General features: G+C 34.4%; 1 protein-coding gene across 1 annotated transcript in view; it reads left to right on the top strand.

The window, feature by feature from the left end:
* Smp_212160 (hypothetical protein) overlaps nucleotides 1–24,728 on the top strand; it is a gene marked incomplete at both ends in the record, with an annotated part of 52,422 nt that extends 27,694 nt beyond the window's left edge. Inside the window, 15 exons of the mRNA XM_018795511.1 lie at nucleotides 287–433; nucleotides 1,861–2,146; nucleotides 2,801–3,072; nucleotides 4,520–4,749; nucleotides 5,847–6,008; nucleotides 8,310–8,391; nucleotides 11,739–11,963; nucleotides 13,161–13,516; nucleotides 15,009–15,296; nucleotides 17,282–17,448; nucleotides 18,521–18,787; nucleotides 18,914–19,128; nucleotides 20,818–21,025; nucleotides 21,173–21,264; nucleotides 24,451–24,728. Coding sequence (XP_018649816.1) covers nucleotides 287–433; nucleotides 1,861–2,146; nucleotides 2,801–3,072; nucleotides 4,520–4,749; nucleotides 5,847–6,008; nucleotides 8,310–8,391; nucleotides 11,739–11,963; nucleotides 13,161–13,516; nucleotides 15,009–15,296; nucleotides 17,282–17,448; nucleotides 18,521–18,787; nucleotides 18,914–19,128; nucleotides 20,818–21,025; nucleotides 21,173–21,264; nucleotides 24,451–24,728 — 3,275 coding nt within the window. The remainder of the gene's footprint in view (nucleotides 1–286; nucleotides 434–1,860; nucleotides 2,147–2,800; nucleotides 3,073–4,519; nucleotides 4,750–5,846; nucleotides 6,009–8,309; nucleotides 8,392–11,738; nucleotides 11,964–13,160; nucleotides 13,517–15,008; nucleotides 15,297–17,281; nucleotides 17,449–18,520; nucleotides 18,788–18,913; nucleotides 19,129–20,817; nucleotides 21,026–21,172; nucleotides 21,265–24,450) is intronic.

The following is a 24,728-nucleotide window of genomic DNA, read 5'->3' as shown; positions in this document are numbered from 1 at the left end:
AATTAAAAAGGAAAAAAACAAAAAAACGATAAAAAAAGAAGAAAACTAAAAAGAGGGAAAAAGGAAAAAAAAAAAAACATGAGATAGGACGAAATAAAAAATGGGGCGGAACTAACTCAAGTAAAAAAAGTAGGTCTATAACGTAATAACGTCGGTAAACTCGTGAATTCAACTTGTTAAAAATTGTATAATCCTTTTTAAAAACAAGTGCAATTGTATTTATGATATTCATAATATGATTATTTATTTATTTTTAAAATAAATTTCAAATTTTATTAGGATACAGTAGATTCACTACGTCAACATGCTAAACAAATGTGTAATCGTATTGAATGTATTGAAAAGTTACAAAATGAATTTTGTACAAATATTCTCCCAAAATTATATATTCCAGTTCGTGTCAGTTTACTGCAATATGTTGAATGTCAATCAAGTAAGTTTGTTCTTATTTTTTTTGAGGAAAGGTGGTACATCATTTGATATAAGGAATGATCAGTTTTCTAATAAGTACGTTGTAAATAATGTGAAGTCCGGGTACATTTCCACTATTCAACAAGATTTATCATGTATTCTTGCTGCTACTTTGACTTGGTGGTCGGGCTTGCCTATCGTGATGAACCAATCGAGCTATACTGGCTGAAACAATCGTTCCTCAAGCGGTGAGACTAAAAACAGCAAACCCAAAGTCGAAGTCGTACTGCTGACTGTACAGAGCTTTGACGGCAGTAAGGTGTTTCCTTCAGACAACCAGCAAAACAGCGATGCTGCCTTCCCACAAGGAGGGATGGGGGTTAGAAAAGGTCGACCCTAAAAAGTCACACCTCGTCTTGTCCCAACAAATACGGAGCTAACACAGAAACTACCCACAAAAAGGTCGTGTGTGACCGACCTCAAGCAGTTGTTCCTTGAGCACTGCGGTCACGCTCTCAGGTCATTAAGACCACCTCTAATCCAATTTTCTTTTCAAGTACCTTTAGAAAAACCCTTCCACGGTATGGGCAACCGGTAAGGAATAACTGCCCTCATACCTCTAACAGCACTCAAGACCACTATCATGTATTCTTTAGTTTTTACCATTGACTTGAATTTACGACTACTACTTTCCTTATTATTTTATCTTTGTAAGATTCTCCTCTTATGTGATGTTGTGAATGTATAAGATTGTTAAACCTGTTTGTTACCTTCAAATATTATAACTCTCTGAATTTTTTGTGTTATGATAAGTTATTTATTAAAAGCAAATAGTTTTAGATGTGAATAAGTCAGATGTCGTCCTCCATTGTACTTAATGATGTTCATCTTTCTGGCTAAAGTTGAAAGCGTGGATCGTTAAAATCCGATTCAATAATATAAAGGCATTAGTTCTCACTTAAGCACTTTTATGTAGCATATCTTTCAATCACTGTACTTTTTACTCAGCTATTTCACATAAGCCTCGATAATGTCAACCGTTGTTGTTTGCTAGTTGTAGGTAGTTGGCAGAAAATAATGGACCTGGGGTTCATCCTATTTAACATCATTCAACAAGGGTTACCTGCAATTTTGAGGGAATCGACATTCCCTGTAGAATTCAATGGGTGTCAAGTAGCACGAAACTTAAATCATGCAATCGCCAAACATCCAAACATAGTACACGCGATATCGAGTCACTTAGATTAACAGCCTCATTGTAACTTGGCACATAGAATGATTGTTACTTAGTGATTAACTATTGTTAGTGTCAGCCTTTGGAAATGAATCCTTTGATGTGTCCTTTCCCCCTGTCAGTATAACATTTGTTCAGAATGATGTTTTCAAATTTCCAAGTTAAGTCTGCTATGCACCATAATTCTTCTTTTTTTTCTCTACTTACTACTTTAGTCCTACCTTCTTGGATGCCTGGTCATCAACCGTGCTCCGGTGGTACTAATATTTCATGTGAATATCAAACAGATGAACGAAATAAAGAGATTGATGAGCTATATCAAATGAACAGATCTGATACTGACAAATTAATTAAATTGGCACTAGATGTATCACGAACTGCAGCCTGTGATGTTCTAAACTACAATGATTCTTCGCCACCATCAACTTCCACCTCATCAGAGGGTTCAAATTTTGGAGTAAATTGGGCACGTACTGTACTTCAGTTGGAGAATGCAGTCAGGTTAGTAGTATTATTAGCTGATTAGTAAATTTAGTGACTTGAATTGTTTAATTAAGTTAGATCTCTCTATCTTTTGGTACGAGTAAGAGTGATTTGAGTCTCCCAGATAACGTTCTTTGCAAATAGTGACAAGGATTTCTGTTGATTTTTACTAAATATTCAATAAATAACAGAGCAGATCGGTCTCAGCTAAGAGGGGAATCTAGTATTATCTTTTTCGTCCTGTTCATGATTTGTCATCTGAATGTACCTGTATCCTAGATTTCATCATCAGTTTCACTTTTATTCAATACTTTTACTCACTTTTTAATACGTAGAATCCTTATGCTAAGCCTTTGCTACTATCATTAGTTCTGCTATTACTCTTACTCTTTTGTTCTTCATCTTGCTAATTACTTCTCTGTATGCGAATGTGGTGTGATCAATGAGAACGGTACACATTTATACCAGACTTTACGTTGGTTATGACTGACTGATTGACTTGTCCACCGCTAAGCTACATGTCTTGACAACACTAAACTTTATGTAGTGTTGTATAGTTGTAAAATAGCTAGTATAAACACTCCTAAGATTTTCCCAAGCTTCATACGTATTGATATTCATCATCACTGTTATTACGTAATCTTTTTTGCATTTTGTTTTACGCAAATTCAGCTACTTGATCCATAAATCACGTTTAATTACCTCTGAATCAAAAAGTCTCAATACAAATGTTACACATGTTTCATCTGAATCTTCATCATCATCTTCATTATATCCTTCTTACGCTTCTACGACTACCACTAATACTTCTATCAATAATCAGTTAAATGCAGTACAAAATATTGGTTTGGAATGTTTTCAACAACTTTGTCAAAATCTTTCTGGCCCTTTACTTCAATGTCCATTAACTAAGCAAGTACTTTCGAAGTGTGTTGGTGAACTTGGTAAGAAGTTACTTGATTCTGTCTTACACATTACAATACTACTCATTTTGTTTATTTCAGACTACTTCGTGTGTCGCACGTGTGATATTGGTGGTCATCCATTTTCCAACTGTGCAAATATTGTAATAGACCTTATAATTAGATTTATGTAGAATAAATAACTTTGAACTACGTACACTCAGGTCTTTTTACAAAAAGCTTACAACTGATAAGAAGATGGTATACAGACAAGCCAGTCTTAATCGACAATTCGACTTTAAGATTTTTGCGCGAAATTGAAATATTATGTATAACGAACAGTATAAGTACCTTTGTATACTGCTCAAAACGTTTAAAGTAGTAACAAGAAACTAATATTTGCTATCACAGAATAAAGTGATGGTATTAAACCTATCAAATACTCAGTGCCATCTCGGTAGACTATATGTAACAGGGAAATTGACACTCTCCCTAGTCTTATATTGCTGAAACAAACCTTAACCTGGCGGTACTATATTTTATAAGCGAAATAACTCTAGAGCAACTCTTTCATTTTTGTGCGAAATCCACTCACCTATGCGGCTACAGGTCATTTTTAATTGTAGATGATGTTCATGATGAAAACTTCAAACCCTGTAATCCTAAGCCTGAATACCTATACCTAAACAAGAACAATATGGGGACTTAAAATTAAATTGAGCCTGCATAAAAGGAGGAGACGGATAATATATACCCATATGGGCAAATTTACATGTCACTTTTTTAATTTACAGGTTGAATGACTTGTAGAGAACTTTGATTGATTCGATATTCATGTAAAATCTGTCAGCACTTTGTTTAACATTATTGCTTTATTTCTCACAAACTATTCATCTACAAAAGCTGCTTTCTGATCAACCAAGAACTGGCTGAAAATTAGTCACGATTTTTTTTAACCTTGATCCTAAGCTACACGCTTACTTTTACAAATTGCGATGCTAAATACAGGAAAACTAAAATGCAAATGCCACGTAATTTTGATTTTTAAATATTACAGGATTTAGGCAGCTAATGAGGACTTACCGAAATAGGACGAATGTATATTATCCTACTCAAATCTTTAAATTAAACTCGATTACTTTTAATTTTAATGTCAAACAAAATCGTAGTAAAATGTAAACCCGTCCCGTGTTTATTTTTGTTGACATAAAATCTGTAAAAAGCTAACTGACTGGTTGAATCTTTTTATCAGTTATCTACATACTTCAACACACTTATAGTGGGAAAACCGAAAGTGGTAGAGACAGGGATCGAGAGTATGTACAAATCATTCATAAATATGTATATATCTTGTTCCCTTTAGGAAAGTAAGTCACATTGTCAACCACTAGCATCCGCTTATTATTTGGGCCTACGTTTAATTGACCAAGATTATTATCCATTTTTTTATATTTTACTCAACTATTTATTCTTTTCTTGATATTTATAGCAAGTGAATTTTTAACAAATTTATCAACTCAACATCAATTATTGTTGGATATGTTGGTTGCATTGCCACATTTATCAAATTTATTATCATCAACATTTATACCACCAAATCCATCGTCATTATCATCATTATATCAAAGTCAGCAACATCCATTACTGCCGATTTATCAACGTTTAATGGATATAAGATTTCGATGTAATGCACAAACTGCTTTATGTATTTTGGAAAAAGTAAGTATTTTTCTTATTAAAGATAATTTTTGTGTTTGCTTGATGGTAATTTTCATCATACATTGGAGATGAGATAGCGAACAGTAGTTACATACTAATTAATAAAACTTTTCAATGATGCCTACCTACGATTATACACAAGATTCAATAAGATAACTTTTAGGTATTAAGACTACACCATTTGAGAATTCCACTTACGACACTTAAGAGCTATAAATTAATGTGAGGAATCAGGATTAGGATTTACAGATAGACGTTAGGGTTAGGAGTTAGATTCTGGGTTTTTATCACGAACTGACATCAGCTATAATGCCAAGATGCTATTTAGCCAAATGAGTGGATGAATTTTGCGCCAAGACTCAATAACTATTATTCTAAATCTGATTGATTTGTATATAAATTAGTCTCGCCATTTTAGGTCTCTTCGTGAATATGATATTATTAAACTACTGAATTATAATTCGGTAGTTCATATTTCCAACTCCAATCAGTCAAAATTATAATTTTGTTCTATTTATCTTGACTAGTTTCGCGGTAGATTTGTCAAATTTCTACATATAGGACGTGAGTTTTACTCTCCCTCTTAGAAATATTAGAACTTCTTCATATTGATTAGTCTTCGACAGATCAAATAGTTTCACACTTCATCGTTTACCTACTTAACATTGTATTGTCTGCCTTTTTGTACACTGTCTTCTTCCCCTCCTAATATCTAGTCGTATTCTCATAGACAGCAACATAACTAATCATTTGCATGCTTCTCATTCGTTCATAATATTCTGGAAGTATATTGACTTTCATTGTGAAGCGTATCTGCACTCATGGTATGGAATTAAAAGTTTTCAATTTTTATGAAAGAAACTTCTGTATGTATTAGTTCTATGTCAACATATGACAGCTTTATGGGCGATATGTAAAGCCATTTGAAAACAGTAGTTACAATGTTTTCCGTAGAAATTTTCATAAAAATTATATCCATACTAAAGAATTTCATGGTCATAATAACTAATTAACAGGTACAATGTTCTCATTATCTCTTTACTTGTATCCAACTTGTGTTCGTGAAAAATGGGTGCTTTATATGTATTTGTTTGTAGATTAACTTCAAAGCTTGGTTTTCGATTGAAATTAAACATTTTAGTCAAAAACAATGGAGTCAGTTAATGCTTGCTTTATTCACATGTATTGAAGAGACAACCAATGTTTATTCATCAGACATAAATTCTACTTGTTCAGAAGAAAATGATGACTTACATAAGGTATGTAGGCCTTATTTTTTTGAAAAATCGCTTTCTGATGCTTTTAAACGGTTCAGCACATTAACTTTGTCTTGTATTGATGAACGTTTACGTTCTTATATTGGTTAGTGCACACCAGCGAGTATCAGTAATCTGCTACCATTCAACTAGTTGACCTTCTGTAACACTAATCGTTTATTCAGCAATGACGTATATCATGTTCAGACCTCTAATGTCTTTACTGGCCTTTATCGACCAGTTTTGCAGCAAGGCAATAAATGCGATGCTTTGTGTAAACTTAAATGTTTAGGAGTGTACGAAATTAAATAGCTTTTGTCGGTCTCGTCTCCTTGTCAAAAAACATTTTAACGTATTCGCATTTAATTGATGAATTTTCGAAGATTTTACAGCGCCCAAAAATGGTTTTTACAAGACAATCTCACTCTAATTTATTTACCATACACATATACACTCATCTCATGCCTTCCAGTATGACATACATAGGCATAGATGCAAGCATTTCAAATATGCGTGTATTAAATACACAAACTAGAGACATATGCACTCCATCGTACAGACATGTGATACCTTTGGTATTTATTGTGATCAAGTAAAGATCATCCGCGTATTCCATATTCGATGGTCTTCACTTTTTTGTTCTTGTCATTTACTTGTAATCCAATATTTCTCTCGTCTATGGTGGTTTTGATGGTTTCCTGGGAGACTAGGTTGAGAAGAAAGAATCCCCCTTTGCCCCCTTACACGGATTGATGATCGTCCCTCCGCAGACCGTCTACTCTTAACTCATTCAAGTTCAGCTAACCCGGTATATACCCCTTTCACACTACCTATATACACAAAATACACTAGTTAAAACATATACATTTCATACACATAAGCATGTACAAACGGCAGTCTGTTTCACGACTCCAGAGCCTCAAAGTATAGTCTCCTAGTAATCCAGGTCACAACCTAGTGGTGGATCATTCCGTTCTCATTCGACCGCCCAGGTTAGCTAAAGAGGTTTGGCCCACACGACCCTGGGAGCTCCACGAGAAGCCCTAAGGTCTTATTTGCTGAGGGCAGTTATTGACTAAAACTTCAATACTGCTTGGTTTCTCAAACCCAGATGTCTAGATCCATTGCTAGAACCTGGAACTTGGCATCTGAGAACCGGGTACAAAAACCACTACACTACTAGCAAGAATTTATATTACCTTGGAAGCTACTACACATAGCTGAATAATGGAACTAAACAGCTATTCGACGCTTCCTCTGAATAAATTAAACATGTGTTGTTACCGAGGAAGATTAAATTATGGGTAACTTCTGAGAACTATTTATGGACTGTTATATATATAGCTATTAAGTGACGAGATTATATATATTTCTATCTTTCTTATTATGAGTTTCCATTTGACTTATTGACTACTATTATACGATCTACCATTCTTAAATTATTCCCAATTTACTAGTTACAGTCTCTCACACTCACAGCCACTTTTGGCCTGATCTTGTATAACTGTTATATTCTACTTTATGGCATGATGCAATCTGATTTACTTGCATTTAAACTGTGTATATCTGAAATACAGTATTCATACAGTAGAAGCCGAGATTGTGTTCTAGACTCAAACAGACGAGGCTAGAGGAGAAGAACCAATACTGACTCAGAATTGACTGTAGACTGTTCTTACTGGTTAACCCGTCATTGGTTTGGCACACTGCCAAGGTCGTACAAGTTGGTGTTTGATTGCAATTTAGTCACGTGAAATTTTATGGGGCTTACGATACAACAATATATAAGTATGTATGATCATTTGTTTTTCCCTTATCTATAGTTATTTGGAAGAGTTTTCGTCACGGACTAACGTCAGCTGATGAATAATTGAGAGTCACATTCTAAGCAGTTGTTTAGTTTTAGTTTCAGGTTCCTTAGCAGTATATAACCACCACCCCACAAACATGGTATACACTTCACGACCTTTAGGTCTCGCAATAAGCATTTTAACCTTGAGCCGCTCAGACAATTGAATAGTCTACATTTCCAATAATTGTGTGTTCACTAAAGGCTCACTTTAGAATAAGGACTTACTGCACTTCAAAACAAGGCTTAAATATAAAACTCTAGCTTCGATATCTGATAGTCCTAAGTAACATCTCTGACAGAGTCATGGGAGTGAAATAGCTCTCCAGTCCTCTCTTGTTTCCAATGGTTTCTCGGTTGACTTTAGTTCATGACAAAAAATTTCTTATTTTAAATTAATCTTTAAAAGTCATCTAATTATTCTCTTATTATCTATCCCATTTATTCTTCTCCAGCTTTGTATTGTACATTTGAAAGCATTGTTAACAAACCACTTTCCGGATATGTTTGTTCTAGCATTCGAATTATTGTTACAAAGTAAGTGAATCTGAAATAACTTTCGACACTAGTACGCAGTTCTGAAACTTTCATAGATCCACTGGTTTTGGACCTATTCCCACCTTGATTTAATATAAGGTAACCATGTAGTCAGTCGGCTTTAGTCAATATAAAACTCAGCACAAATATACGTCAGTCCAAGTTATCATACCTCATTTTCACAGCAAGATAAAATTAACAAACTCAATGGCAATTGAGCAGAAATAATAATATCAGTAGTAAGGCCAAACACTGTATAATATGGCTGCAAAAGAAATGATTTATTTGAGAAATAGAAAATATTAAATAATTTTACAACTTAATATAGGGGCAGAAAAGGAGTGAATCCACCTGCCTCATTAGGACTAATTCTGAGTCATGTTATCCAATATCTCTAACCGCTGATCGCGATTATCATGTGAACTCCAACCAGGTACTCTATACTTACCAGCTTGGTTCAATCTAACAGTTGATGACTTCATGAAATGATACCACGTCTTTTTTGGCCACTTCTATCTTTCCTCTAGCTTATTCCTACTCGACCAGCATCTCACGGTGAAGAATGTTTGAGGATCTAAGAATAAAATATATTTTTACCCTAGCTTAAGACTCTCGACTATATAATTGACTGAACTTGGATCCTCAGATCTGATCACAGCTGAGCCCCAAATCAACGATCTTGGATTCAATTAATTTTTTAGTCCAGCCCAGACACCTTTTGTAGTATAATCATTCTGTTACAATAAGTTGTACCATCCTCCTTCTGATGACAGATCAGCTGTGTGTATCCTTCTCTCGTTATGGTTCTTCTACATAAACGAATCAAATAACTAAAACGCGATTAACTATCTCTCTCCGTAGTGCTTATTGGCGTTGGGATCAGATGTACAAAACTTTCACTTCAATTGTTGAAAATTTCACTCAATACGTGTTACTGATATATCTAACTGCGTTTGACCGGTTTTCATCATACAGAAAAAATACAATTGCTTTTTTATTGTGTTCATCTTTTCACTCCGAATGATAGGTAACTACTTAAGCATGGTATAACATACCTTATGTATGCATAGCCAACTATTCATTTCATCGAAATCTAAAGTTTGACACTTCTTGTCAATGTGTGATGTTAATGTACCTAAAACTATTCAGAATTTTATAAAATATATACTATTTATAACTGTTTTGAATGGTTTATTGTTGTTTATATACTAAACTCTCAATCAATAGTTGTTTGTTGGCTTCCAAATGTAGCGTTAACATTATCAGTATTACGGTTTATTATTTAGCTCATTGTTTGTTGCAATTAAGTTGTCTTATTAGTTAATTGTAAATTAATTTCCATGTTCTCTTTTGATAGATCTTAGTAACCCTAAATATCTTGACATATGGATATTGTTTCAAGATTTGCTGATCGCTGATATAAGCACTAATTCTGGCTCTACAACTCTGTCCATTGAACAAGCAAGTTTTACACAAACTTATTTCGACATATATTTCTATAGTTTAGTTAGTTTATTCCTAACTTAAATGTCGTTTCATCGACATTAGTTCGTTTGAGTTATGTCTATGGTAGAGTCTCTGTTATTTAAGTGTTGCCTTTGTTGTATCCGTGGTTCTATGGCTTACACTGGGAAACAGGAACCGTTGTGATTCCCATGACTGTTAATAAGACTTTTATCAAGTACAGATTTACATACCTACCTTTGAGTGTTACACATTGGATGCGAAGTGTATCATAATTGTGTCATCCGTCTATCTGCGCTGAATTATTTATAACATGTTTGAACTTACAACTTAATAATTCTAACCCCAGTTCCTAAATTAATGACCCACCTTTGCAGCTATTGATTTTTTACCATATATCTGGGAAATAATAAACTGTTTAAGTTTTGACACTTAAAAAGAAACTGGATAAAATTTATTATCTCAGTATTTATTTTTCGTCATTTTGTTTGTATCTGTTACACACGTTCGCTCTCACTTTGCTAGTGTTTTGCTTCTATTTACAGTTAACTCAATTACTCAATCATGTACATAGGCGATTGACTTCGGCTGTTAATTCTTCACCAGTGACATCGTTATCACCGTTACGTGATACACAAAACGTTTTAATCGATGAATGTTGTTCAATGTTACAAAATAACTCGTCTCAAACTATACAAACGATTATTCATTTTCTAATGATACTAGCTTGTCAGTTGTGCGAAAAAATTGGATGCTGCATATTACGTGATCATTTATCTATACAGAATGGTAAATTAATTGTCCGTTTTACATTAAATGATTATTCAGAACGACTGTCAATTGAAATGTGGTTATCAGCTTAAAATCAACCAATTGATATATACATTAAGGCATACCAGTAGGAAAAGTTGTGTGAATTACTGATAACACAGTTTATTTATTTTATTAATTTAAACATAAATATTGGTACAAGAGAGCACCAGATATACATGCGCCACACAAATCTCATTTGATTTGTGTGAGGGCTGTGATACTGCCCAGGTGCCCACACTGAAGCAGGTGGTTTTCTTAGGGGCCCACACCTGGAGCCTTTGACCTAAAGGGCTGATCCGCAAGGTAGTGGAGCATCGTGAGGAGATGCAGTCCCATGGTAGCCAGTGACCAACAATTGATTCATACACCATTTGTTCCTTCAGGATACTGGAGCCCATGTGTACCATTGGTTTTGAATCAGGGTTTTCCAACTCCCCTAGGTGAACTTTTCGTGTCCACCAACCCGGTTAAAGCTCCGAACATTCTCTTTTCGTCCTCTCGATTTCGTAAACAACACCCATGGTGTGAGAAGGTAGTGAGTAGGACTTCCCTGGCAGGGACTATATACGCGTGGCCATGTGAGAGCATTTCGAGAAGGAGAGCGGACACTACCCACTCTCGGCCGTACCAGGGCATTTTTGGGGCGCACGCTGATTGGCTATTTCTTGTCCAGTCAGCGTTAATTGATACTTGGAGAAGACTCTAGAATCTTCTGATGTAAAAACTATAACTTAGTATAGTTATAGTTAGTATATATTTCTCTTATTGTGCTTCTTACTTCCATCTAACCTTATTATTCGAAATATAATTTCATTCCTGTTCAATCGTATTCTGATTTGGGGACTTGTAAAGTGAATTGGTATACAGTAATACTAAGCAATAGGAATAGCTGGGTCGTAATAAGAGAAACTATAACACGATCAAATAATACCAATAATCTGTTTATATCTTCTCTCAAATGGTAAAACGTGGAGTTATACTTTTAATCACAGCGATTATATTTTTATCAAATAACCCTAAATATTTATTGTTATCTTGAAGTTTATATCTTTTTCTTTTGTAAACAATAGGTCAATCCATCGTTATAGACATGTTAATACAAGTTTTTGGTTGTATTTTACAAAAATGCATAACATTGTATTACAATGGCAAAGCGAATAATACAACTGAATCCAGTACAACTTCATCGTCATCTACAACAATACAAACATCATATCAATCATCATCATCTTTTATTGTGTATGCAAAATGTTGTTTAAAAGGATTCTCTGAATGTCTTAATTCTGCTATTAAAGGTAAGTAGATGTGGGGAATCATAGTTTACTATCCTTATCCTTCTCTCTCTCTAAATCACTAGACATCCAACCTTCGGGATACAATCTCAAATGCTGTTACAGTTAGATTTTTTCAGTGAGACATTATCACTATCCCTTATAAACACAAATGTATGATTGAAAGTCAAGTGTATGAACATTTGCTTTGTTACCAATTTAATAAGAAAACATTACCTAACGCCCTGTCACAGCTGCAAGTCAGGGAGGTCTTCTGGTAATACTTTGCTGTCACCATCCTTTTATAGCCTTTTCCACAGAATTCATACCCTTCGTCTTCACATGGCAAGGATACTTTTGTGAAAGTGAGGGGAGAAAGTTTGATACTTGAAGCTAACATTTGATTAACAGATAAAGAGTTTTTTCAGGTAGAATTTTAGATTGTGTATCTAGGCTTTAATGTGCTAAAGAAGCGAAGTGGACTAGTGGTTAAGCCACTTAGTTTCTAAATAGTATGTCTGAGTTTCTGATTCCATCCCTCTTATTTCGGTTTAGGCATAGGGGTCGTAAGTGTCATTAGCCCTCGCACAAAACATGTGACTCAAAGCCTATTATAGAAACTTACACTTGGTAAATTAGCTACATCGATATAGAGTATATTCTATTTTGACTACCTACCACCATGAGAAGTCATCTAATGATACTCCATTTCTAGACCATTAACAGAATGATCCATTGTGTCGTAAATTATAGCCTCAAGTAATGGGTTCGGATGAAATAAGTTCTTTAAAAGAGCACTTGCTTTGGTTTAAGAGCTTGATTAATATCCTAACTGTCAAATAATTCAATTAAGAAGCGTTTAAACTAATGAGTAATCATTTATGTATTTAAATTCATTTTGTATTGTTTGTTTGAATTTTCTCATTAATAAATAATGTATTTGTAATATCCCATTAATGTTTAAGACTGAAATTGATTAGTCTCTTATTGGCATGTGTCCCGGAGTGAACATCAACTCTGGGATGCTGACGAATCTCAAATAGGATGAGGCGCGCGTCCTGGATTTCAATGCTAACCACCATCCATCTTTGCTTATAACATTCGTGTATTTGTTTTTCCACACAGGTTTCATTCCATCTTATTCATACGTTCACTTAATTGTATTTTACCTTGATATTTCTCTTTTGTTTTGCTTCTTTTTTTTCTGATAACTAAATATAGTTTGCCCAACTGATGGTAATCCAATTTGGTCAAATCAATTAATCAATTTATTTTTAATATGGTTCACTTCAACAACATGCATATCAAGTAATTTCGGCGATAATTTAAATATGGTACCAGTTACTTCCACATCGTCTACTACTACTACCAACTTATGTAAACAAAATATACATAAAATTTCATTACCTCTTCTAATTTATTCATCCATCAATGAGAAAGAAAAACAGGATGATGACAGTGGTGATTTTAATCAGAATAATGATGAGAAAAAGGAATTCATACTATCTAAATGGTGTCTATCGTTGACTTCATATATATGGAAGCCAAATTTAGACTGTTTAGATTCAATGATCATGGTAACTTTGTGTATATAGTCTCTTCTTGACCTGATCATTGTTTGATTACAAAAATCACAGATAATTTAGGATTACCCATCATTGACAGAGTAGTAATAATTGCAGCATATTAATTACATATCATAACAAAATGAGCTTTACAATGAGACAGTCTATGGTTGGATATTCTGAGTGGTATGAATCGAAATTGATCCCAACAGTGTGTATATATACACTACTTTTCTTCTTCTAAATATTAAATTTTCGTATTCATATATTTCATTCCCAGTATTTGGTGATATTTCGACGAAGTGGTTTTATATGTTTCCTCACATATTTTGAAGGTAACTTATAACGAACTAACTTTAGCTGTAAAACTATTAAAAACTGTCAGTGGTGACATTGAGCGGCTGTTTATTCATGGTTTTAAACTCTTCAACAGTTTAAAGACCGACGATTACATGGATTCGAACTAAATATATTGAGATTTCATGGTCAGTACAATATGTTTATGCCACTGAATCTAAATAAGTTGAAATTACAATTACAGTTGAAAATGCCGATCGTGCTCGCAGTGAGATTTTAATGGTTCTAGATTGGATTTCATGCTTGATTGTGAGCGTGTCATAGTTCTATACTAGACTAGAGTAACGACCTGCTTCTGCCTTGGTTTCTGGTAGATCATCAGATGATATCAGTTCGTAATGAAAGTTATGTTTATTCAATGTGCCGTTGAATGTTTCTTTTCCAAAAACTACACACGTTAAGGTCGTAGTACTTTTTAGAAAACAGATACATCTGTGCTAATGATCCTTAATCATATCCGTTTCTATGTTAAATGTTATGTTCAATAAAGTAATGTAGCTGAGTAATTTAATCTATGGCTGATTACCAAGAGAATATAGACTGTACTCCTTGTGCGTCACATATAATGTTATAAATGTCTTCATTCCATTGCGTATTTGTGTCAATAAACTTTTGATTATCTATACTTGGTTCTTAACTAAACCTTTTGACAAGAGTTTGATGTAGTTTTTTTCCTAGTTGGTCTGTAATATGAAGAGAAAGAAATACTTTAATTACTCATGTTTCCCCCTTTTTGTGTCTGTTTGTCCTGGGAGTTAGTTTTCAGTGGTCTATCGGTTAAGTGCTCCGGCGCGAAGCTGGTAGGTCCTGGAGTCGAATCTCTTGGGTGCGGGATCGTGGATGTGCACTGCTGAGGAATCCCACAATGGGACGAAACGGCCGTTCAGTGCTTCCGGGTTTTTCATGGTGGTCTAGCTTCAATTGACTCATGATTTCAACTATGCAAATTTGGTTTTCATCGGTAATTTTCACTCGGCTGTATATCACATCAATGCAAATTCGATCATTATATAATCATCATATGTTTACAAGCGCATACCTTCTGTTTTTAAAGACCAGTTAATAACTTGATGTATATATTTTAAATCATATCATTAATTTCGCTTTATTCCCGTACTCCCTCCCCTTCTTTTGTACTTATACTCAGCTACTTTTGAACTGTGATAATTTTGTCAATCGTCAATCAATTAAAGAATTGGCATCAAATTTTCTGATCTGCCTACTCTCTAATGTTCAATGGTGGTTTGATCAGAATAGCTCAAGTAGTAATCAATCAATTAATGTACCAGGACAACGTCCCTGGCTTATTAACCAATCGAATACACTACATCTGGAAAATTCTATGATTAAAATGGACGAAGCATACGTTAATTCATTAACATTTTTAATTGTATTAATTGCTTCTAACCTACAGACGAATGATATTAACAAAGATGTAGGTGTTATATTCACATAGATAAATTTATTTAATTAAATTGTTTTTTTATTACATGTTATCATAAAAACTTCTTTTACAGTTTAAACCGCGAACTGACCTTAATTAGATAACCGTTGAGAACTACGAAGGACTGAATAGCCGTCTCATTCTAGTTTGGGATTCCTTAGCTGAACACATCCACAACCCCACCGGAGGTTGAACCCAGGGCCTTCAGGCCTCCCATCGAGTGCTTAATCTTTTAACCACTGAACTGTCGTTCGATTGACTTATATGCTTAACGTCAATCAGTTGACGATATTATACAACCATCTCACATTGTCTTCAATGAGTAACTCCCTTACACCCAACACTGTTGAACCCCGACTGGTTACGGATTCTTACTAAAGCTACTTACTAGAGCTTCTTACTAAATTACTAGTGAACCCTTCTAGTAAATTCTGAATAGCCTGTGATATCGTTGGCTGTTATAAAACAAACAGCTTTAATTTATGAAGTCACTCTAATGAATGTAGAGTAGCTTAGGTAAACTCACTAAACTTCATAAACTGTGTGAAAACAGCGGTTAAAATTCTCAAATCTCACCTTGTTATACCTGTTTACTTTTATCACTGTAAAGGTATTGTTCATAACCTATTATCTAAACATGTTTATGGATATTCAAAAATGAATTAATGTTTTCTTAAACAGATAAACTCGTACTTTAGTATGTGATTATTTATTTAATTTTTGAATCTTATAATTGTAACGTTCAGCGTGTGATAGATTTAAGTCTAACTTGAAGGTGTCTTGTGTTTTGGGGAATTGTGAAAAATATAGAAGAGAAAAGAACAAGAGAAGTAAAACGACAGTTTAGTAAGGATATAGAATACATTTGCATCTGGTAATGGTTAGTTTGTGATTAAAAACTCCTTCATTTGAACACCTTAAAACATACTGGCAGTCCGCTTGAATATCTGGGCTACCTGTTCTTTCCATCTAGATATTTCAACAAGTTATCTGTTTTTGTTTGTTTTAACACATCATTTTATCTATTAATCACATAACCCATTCAGACACGTTTATGAAAAGTGTGTGACCTTTCTCTGTACAAGTTACAAAAAAAGCACAATCAGAGACATCGTGGAGGCTGGGAATATGCATCGCAAATAATGAATATTATTCAGATGTCGATTCTCGGACTATTAACACCTAACTGGTGCTCACTCAGTATTTATTGTTGGGGTCGATCAAGAAATAAGAAAACGAAACTTTTTGAACTGCTTTTTGTTGGGAATTTTATATTATACCAAAAATATAATACTGAATAAAGCCATTAATAACAATGGTAATACTACTACTACTACTACTAATAATAATAATAATAATTGGTATTATTACTATTATTGTTATTGTGAAATATACTATTAAATAATAATGTTATGAGTAGTAGTCATTGAACAACATTCACACCTATTTAGCTCTTTCAGTTTTATTTGCCCAAAATTGTCTTACTGATGATTCTGACAGTAAACGAGGAAAACACATGAATCCGATCATGGGTCTATATTGAACCAGCAAATTGTTTATGTCCAGAAATAGCTCATACTCTCTTAAATTATAACTTTTATCTGTGAATAGGTGATGTTCAACAGGAATTACATTATAAACGCAATTAAAATGGTAATCAAAGATGGATAGTGGCTAGCAGTGGAATCCAGGACGCGCGTTTCGTCCTATTTGGGACTCGTCAGCTGGATGTACCTGCATCTCAGAGTTGGTGTTCACTCTGGGACTCGAATCCAGTACCTTTCGCTTCAAATAGTTGAATAAACTTACGTACCCATATGAAACATTTATCCATATCATACAATTAACAAATATTATATAAAGTCCTTAGACATAATTATGGGAAATATATATACATTCTAGTTTTTGTTTAGAGAACCTCAACTTTTCATCTGATTCATTCATTATCAATAATTTTCTGTTAATTCTTGTAATAGATAAAAACTCAACTGAAAATTATCATGGAAAATATTCAAAGTTCTCTAGATTTATCTATAGTCAGTGAGTCGTGTTATATATTTATTCTATCGTATTTAACTGAACAAAATATACCAGCTTACTATGTTCTTATGCCACCGACAACTATGGAAGGACGCTTATTTGGGTAAGTTTATTCATTTATTTATTCGCCTTTTCTTTTTCGCTTTACATCATCATTTGTTTAAAATAGTTGTAATAAAACTAGAAATAACAGTCAATACGTAGCACAAGCATCACTAAAAATGGTCAATACAAACTTTTTTTAATTATACAAACCAATAATAAATGTGGTCAGTTCATAGTCAATCAATAAAATGCGAATATGAAATTTTCGTAGTAGAAATCATGAGTCGATTGAAGCTAGACCACCATGAAATACCTGGGGGCACTGCACGGCCGTTTCGTCTTATTGTGGGACTCCTCAACAGTGCGCATCTACGATCCCGCCTCGCGAGATCCGAACCCAAGACCTATCAGTCTCGTGCCGGAGCACTTAACCGATAGACCACTGAGTCGGCCATCATCCAACGGTGTTAATGTCTAACTTCAACCAATCTACGAAATTGAGCAACTATTCACCAATGTCCTCAGTGAGTTGATATCTCCCAACATACCTGGTCGAACTCCACTGGTTAGTGCTTCTCACTAGAACTCCAGGAAATGTCTCTTGAAGTCAGTCACTAATGAGCATATGATTATAGATCAGAAGGGGTTTCATGATTTCAACTACGAAAATACTGAAATCTCCACAAAACCCCTTCTGATCTAGAATATGAAATTGTACAATAAAATACTAGCTACTTATAAGTAGTACAACTAGAATATATAAATATAACCATCTACTACGTTTCATAGACTTCTCTCACCAAATTAAATTCATTCGAATACATAGCTATCTCAATTGTTTGCAGCGTAGCTTTGTTATCTTTAAATTAAATATGTAATTCACTCCAACTTAATAATCTTTTCGAATTAATAGTGTGAATTAAAATTATACGTGAAATTAAGATTCGATTCACAAGTTGCTTTACAGATATCACTAAAATAGTAATCTAGATCTCTCTAATCTGAATTAATCTTTTTATCAATTTTCCGTTGAAGTTGTCTTATGCAACAAATTCCTTTGTCAAGAAAAAAAATCACTATTTAAACATTTTTTTCGTTTTCTTTCCATAAAAATTGATATAAATCGATAGTTTATTAGCGGCAGCTGGAGGTATGATTTCCAAATCTTCAGATCTATTCACTTTTACACAGAATTCTTCATTTACAATCCAATCATCAACAACTGGACTTTATCCAAATATTCATAATTTATCATCAAATGATTATAAATCATCCAATGTGAATATTTCTTTACATTCGAAACGTTCAGCTTATTTACGTAAAATCACTAGTCTTTTAGGATATTCTATATTATGTGATAATCCTTTACCATCGAATGAATTAGACGATTTACTTATGTTAGATTATTTTTTGAGTTCATTTGTCAAAACTCATATGCTATCGTCGTCATCATCGTTACCATTATCTTCTTTATCATCAACATCAAGAACTGATTCATCAATATTTTCAATTGTTTGGAATAGAATGTCATCAATGATGCTTAATTTGACTAATAATTTAAATCCTAGTACAAGTTCATCGGTAACAACGACAATTTTATCATCGTCAACTTCTACAGACAATGATTCATTAATAAAATCCCAACTACATCCTTCACAAGTTGTCAAAATCTTAACCTGGTTACGTATATGTAATTTATTATCTGAATTAGAATCTGTATCAGGTCAAATTGGATGGCGTAAGTTGATTTTATTCATTATTTAGAAATAGTATCTTAGATCCTGGAATAAAACTGATCAGAAAGCGAATTCTGTGCGGATAGCCTTGATATAGTCATTTTATGGTGTAGACTTAGTAGTTCAATGGATAATCCATTGGACATTTGAATTGAAAGGTACGAATCCCAGTGTGAATATCAACACTGAGATGTGCTAGTTATATCCGGCTGACGTGTTGGAAATGGAATGAGATGCGCATCCTGTATTCTACTGTCCAACTTTAAAAATCACTGGATAACTAGTTCATCTTTGTTTAACATCATTACTCAGTCATGACTTCATAGGAGATTGAATCCAGCACCGTTGGAACTTGCGAAAAATACGGTATCACTCATTCGCTCAATTTCAGTTAGCTTACTGTACAGTGCAATAGTTATCTTATGCGGTTTCACTCTTTCCTAACCTGATTAACTTGATAAGTTACAACTCGTTATCAGAACTTTGAAACATATATTCATATCTAACTAGCAATAGCAACATACTTGATTGGTTATTATTATTCTTTTTAACTGAGAATTTTCACACTGAAATAAAGTAACTATTCAGTCCTCACATGATGCGATCAGTTCTTCAATATTTCAATCAGTTGACGAAATTGATGGCGTGATGCGATTTGAAATTTGTGCTTTGAAAGTGTGACAGAACTCGAGTTTTCCCACCACAAATGTTCTCTCGATAAGCACAGTTAATGTGTGATGACTTGTGAGACAGACGTTGGCGAGATAAACAGAATGCAAGAAGGATGATCGAAAATTATCACTTGTAATTATATATTTGTATTTGAGTCGATTTATAATGCAAAAGCCTAAAATATTAACTTCCTAGCCAATTTCTAGACTACTACAGTACTTGACATTTAACACCATAACTGAAGTCAGAAAAGAGAAATTCTCAAAACATTTTATTTCTAAAGTTAGTTCATTTATGTAAAAAAAAATACACGATATTTATAGTTTATAATGGCTTAGAAACGTCTAAAAATGACACTACTGTAGTGAACAAGAACACGAGCGGGGACAATCGAATGTATTTTAGCACAAAAGTACAGAATATCTCATTGAAATATGAGAACCATATAGTGAACAGTTAATTTGCAATATAACAATCAATTGTCTCAATCTTGATCGTTCCTTCTGCAAATATCAGTTCATTGTCCCCGATTATTATTGTTCATGCATTTTCGTACCAATTACATGCCGTTTCCGTTCTCTCCTTATCGATCTTCTACTGAAATACATTTAATGCCCGATCATCACCATATACTACTTATGTGGATATCAGTAACCCACACCACACTTTAATTAGCAATATCTTTTATCTGTTCAAACAGATTACAGAAATACTAAATAATAAATTGTTTCCTAAATTTTATTCAGATATTCTCACAAATATTGATTATTATTAGTATATGGCTTTGTGAAGATTATGTTATTTTAAAAATTGAATTTGTTAGTCGACCTAAGTTAAACCATCTATTGAAAACCTAGACGCATAAGACAGTTGTTTCGTAATCATGGATGTTCCCTGCTGAGGAGCTCCATACTAGGACGAAACGGCTGTCCAGTGCTTAGATCGACTCATAAATCCAACATTATATACATATATATAGATCCTAATTTTATGTTTTTTTTTCTCTCATAATTCTTTAGGAAAATCAACTTCACAAGAATTTAAACAAATTGTTGAATTATGTAATGAAATTATTCTACTAGTGAATCGTTCTAGTTCACGTGTGGAATTTTTATCGAAATTAGAACATTCTAAAATCCACCATCATCGTCATCTAACTAAACAAGATAATAATAAGAATCTTGTCTATACAATCCCTGATTATTTTATCAATGCAATTATATTTTGGTTATTAAATAATTTAACTATTAATACACAAATGAATAATAATAATAATAATAAAGATTTATCATTTACTACTAATATGGATATTATTAGTAATATTATAATGCCACATTCAATTAATGCATGTTTATCAAAACCATTAATATATAGTTTATTATCAATGAATTCATTATTAGATCAAATAACAGCTAGTCGATTTGTACAATTATTGAATGCAACAATTTGGTCTGTTATTGATAATGGTAATTTTCTTCTTTTTTTTATGAATTTATTTATTTATTTGAACACATAAATATTATTGGTACAAAGGGGGTACCAAATACATATGTGCTGCATAATAACAATGAGGCTGTAAAGAAAGGAAAACAACAACGAACAGGAATTAGTGTATACACTGATCATCTCTCTACATTTTACAACCAGTCTAAGCGTCGATAAATAATGCACGATGTACGATTCACCGATACGACATTCCTAGGATATGTCCAAGATACTGAAGTCGGTGTTTCAAGATTGTGACATCAATTGAATTATCGTCGCTGCGCACGAATACACGATGCCGAACCTCTACATTATTAACATTGTGTTGCCACTGAATGTTAGAAAATCCTTCGAAGACAACGATGATCAAATACAGAGAGTCGTTTAACATCCTCAACTCAGAGAGGCAAGGTTTCACAAGCACAGAGCAAACTGCTCTCACCAACGCATTATAGATCCGACCTTTTACAACCAGACTAACATCACGAAGGCTCATATTAGCATAAGCCGCTTTGGCTTTCACTATATGTGTATTTATCTTATCACTCACACCACCACCATCACTTACACAGCTACCCAGATACACGAACCTCTCGACTACATTTGTCTGCTCAGTACAAAAAGTGAACTCATATTTATGCTCCTGCCAGTCTTGTAAAGGTAATTTGCACTTGGAAAGTGCAAAGCACATGCCATACCTATGGACACGTACTGCCATAGGACAGTCTGATCGATGTCGCCATAGCAGCAGACCAATTGAACTGCTTCTCAAAAACTCCATCCATCATCTAAGACGTCGATATATGTTAGTGACTGTCCTCCCATAATCTTCACAAATTGTTTCGCTCACGCCAGACTTCTTGCTGCCAGTAACTCAGATGAATTGAAAGAGCTTCCGGCAGTTACCAGATGCAGCTGCTACTTTTAACTCATTGGCACGCTCCGACCAACAGGCTTCTCGGTCCTTATGCAAGCTTTGCCCAATTTCGTTACGTAACAGTCTTCGTTTATAGTCAGACTCGCGGTCACCCGGAGTAGGCAGACGGGCCTCAATGATTTGTTAGGTGCCTGAAGAAACCCAGTGCTTATAAGCGGAACGTTTCGCAAAGCCGCAAACGACTTTACTTGCCGTTTTCATGGCGTCATACAATTGCAACCAATGCTCACCTAAAATTTTCAGTGAGCTGATGGCTAGCCTTGAATACAGCTCGATTTGATATTTAGTTGTAACAAAAGCTGAAACCAAGTTGCTGACATTGATCCGTTTAGGATGATGAATTTATTGGCCACTGAATCGTAAGATAAGGTTGATGCAAACAATGTGATCAGTCTGAGTCTAGGCTTGAGATCCAGGAGGAGGACGCCAGGTAACATATTGGCGATAACTGTGCCAATAATTAGTGCAAGCCATAAAAAGGATGTGAACTACGCATAGTTTCAGTAGACGGTCACCGTTATCTGACCTGCGACCAACAAGTCCTCATTAGCCACCTAAACTGTTCTCCTCTGTACCCAGACACCCGACCTGTGCATTGAAGTCTTTGGTTAGTACTATGTTAGCCGGTGACCAACAATCGGTTCATACGGCATTTGTTCCTTTATGATAATGGAGCTCATGTGCGCCATTGGTTAGGAATCAAGGTTATCTAACTTCCTTAGGTGAACCCTTCGTGCCCACCAATCTGATTAAAGCACCGGACATTCTTTTTTTGTTCTCTCGATTTCGTAGACAACACCCCCACCATGAGAAGGCAGTGAGTAGTACTTTCCTGGCGGTGACTGTTTACGTGTGAGCATGTGATAGCATTTCCAGAGGGAGAACGGACTCTACCCGCCCTCAGACGTACCAAGGCATTTGGGGATTTATATTACACCTAAAATATATACCTGTTGTGCAAGTTTGTGATTATGTGGACTCATTAACTCAATGAATAACCTCTCGGTGTTTAAAGCACTAGTTACTGGGTTCGAATCCCAGTATGAATATCAACGCGGGCATGCTAAATACATCTAGCTGAAAAGTCTCAAATAGGGCGAAACATGCGTCCTAGATTTTACTGTTAGCTACTGTCCAACTTTGTTAAGATTTACATTGTTGTTTCTTTTCTCGATCACTTTTGTTTATTTACTTAATAATTTCCTATTTAACTATGTCCACGATAAGCATGCCTCCGCTTCATTATAACATTGATTCGCTTAGTTTAACTACATAACAGTAGCTTTTAAGTCTCAAATATTAATGGGAACATGAATCACCATCTTGTCAACCCTACAGTTTTCATTACTAATGTAGATAAAATTATACACTATACTGTCAACCATAGAAGACACCAGTTTTTAGAAAATAAATAAGCCGTTTGTATAAATCAAGAATATTTCATTTAAAAATTTATGACGTCGAACTAGATTATAGTCTTTATGAGTTTGGTTAACTAGTCGAACATTGAGTTTTTAATTTATTTATTTAAAAATACATGAATATTGGTACAAACGGGCACCAGATGTATATGCACCACACAAATCTCATTTGATTTGTGTGAGGGCTGCGACACTGCCCAGGTGCCCACACTGAAGCAGGTGGTTTTCTTAGGGGGCCACACCCGGAGCCTTCGACCTAAAGGTTTGATCCACAAGGCAGTGGAGCATCGTGAGGAGATGTAGTCCCATGGTAGCCTGTGACCAACGATTGATTCATACGTCATTTGTTCCCTCAGGATACTGGAGCCCATGTGCACCATTGGTTTGGAATCAGGGTTTTCCAACTCCCTTAGGTGGACCCTCCTTGTCCACCAACCCGGTTGAAGCGCCGAAGATTCGCTTTTCGTGCTCTCAATTCCGTAAGCAACAATAATGTCACGAGAAGTTAGTGAGTAGGACTTCCCTGACAGAGGCTATATACGCGGGGCCATGTGAGAGCATTTCGAGAGGGAGAGCTAACTCTCCCACTCTCGGCCGTACCAGGGCATTTGGGGGCTTGAGACTTGTAACTTATGAGTTCGACTTGTTACTGGACGACCATGAAGTCAGAGAGAAAAGAAACTGTACTACCTTTGACTTATGACCTTTTTGCATCATTATTCTAATTGAACTGGATTTTATTCATTAAATGATGTTCTCTTTTCAATGTATCTTATCTCTTTTCTTTTTCTTTTAATTCATTTATACAGCTCCTAATGAAATTTCATCCAAAGATCGTTTCTATGGTATATGTGAAATTTATTCACATATTTATTTCTTACAAAATAAATTGAATTTTCTACATTCTGATTTATTAGTATCTATGTGTATACAGAATAGTTTACATTTACCATTATTATTTATAATATTATGTCGATTAAATTACTTATATCGATCAATGAATAATAGTACATTATCAGTAATTAATGAAGAATATAATATGATTACCGCTGATAGTATGCATTGGTTACATTCTATAAAAATTTAG

This window comes from Schistosoma mansoni, chromosome 2, assembly GCF_000237925.1.
Source record: "Schistosoma mansoni strain Puerto Rico chromosome 2, complete genome".
Lineage (NCBI taxonomy): Eukaryota > Metazoa > Platyhelminthes > Trematoda > Strigeidida > Schistosomatidae > Schistosoma > Schistosoma mansoni.
This window is presented reverse-complemented; position numbering and strand designations above follow the sequence as displayed.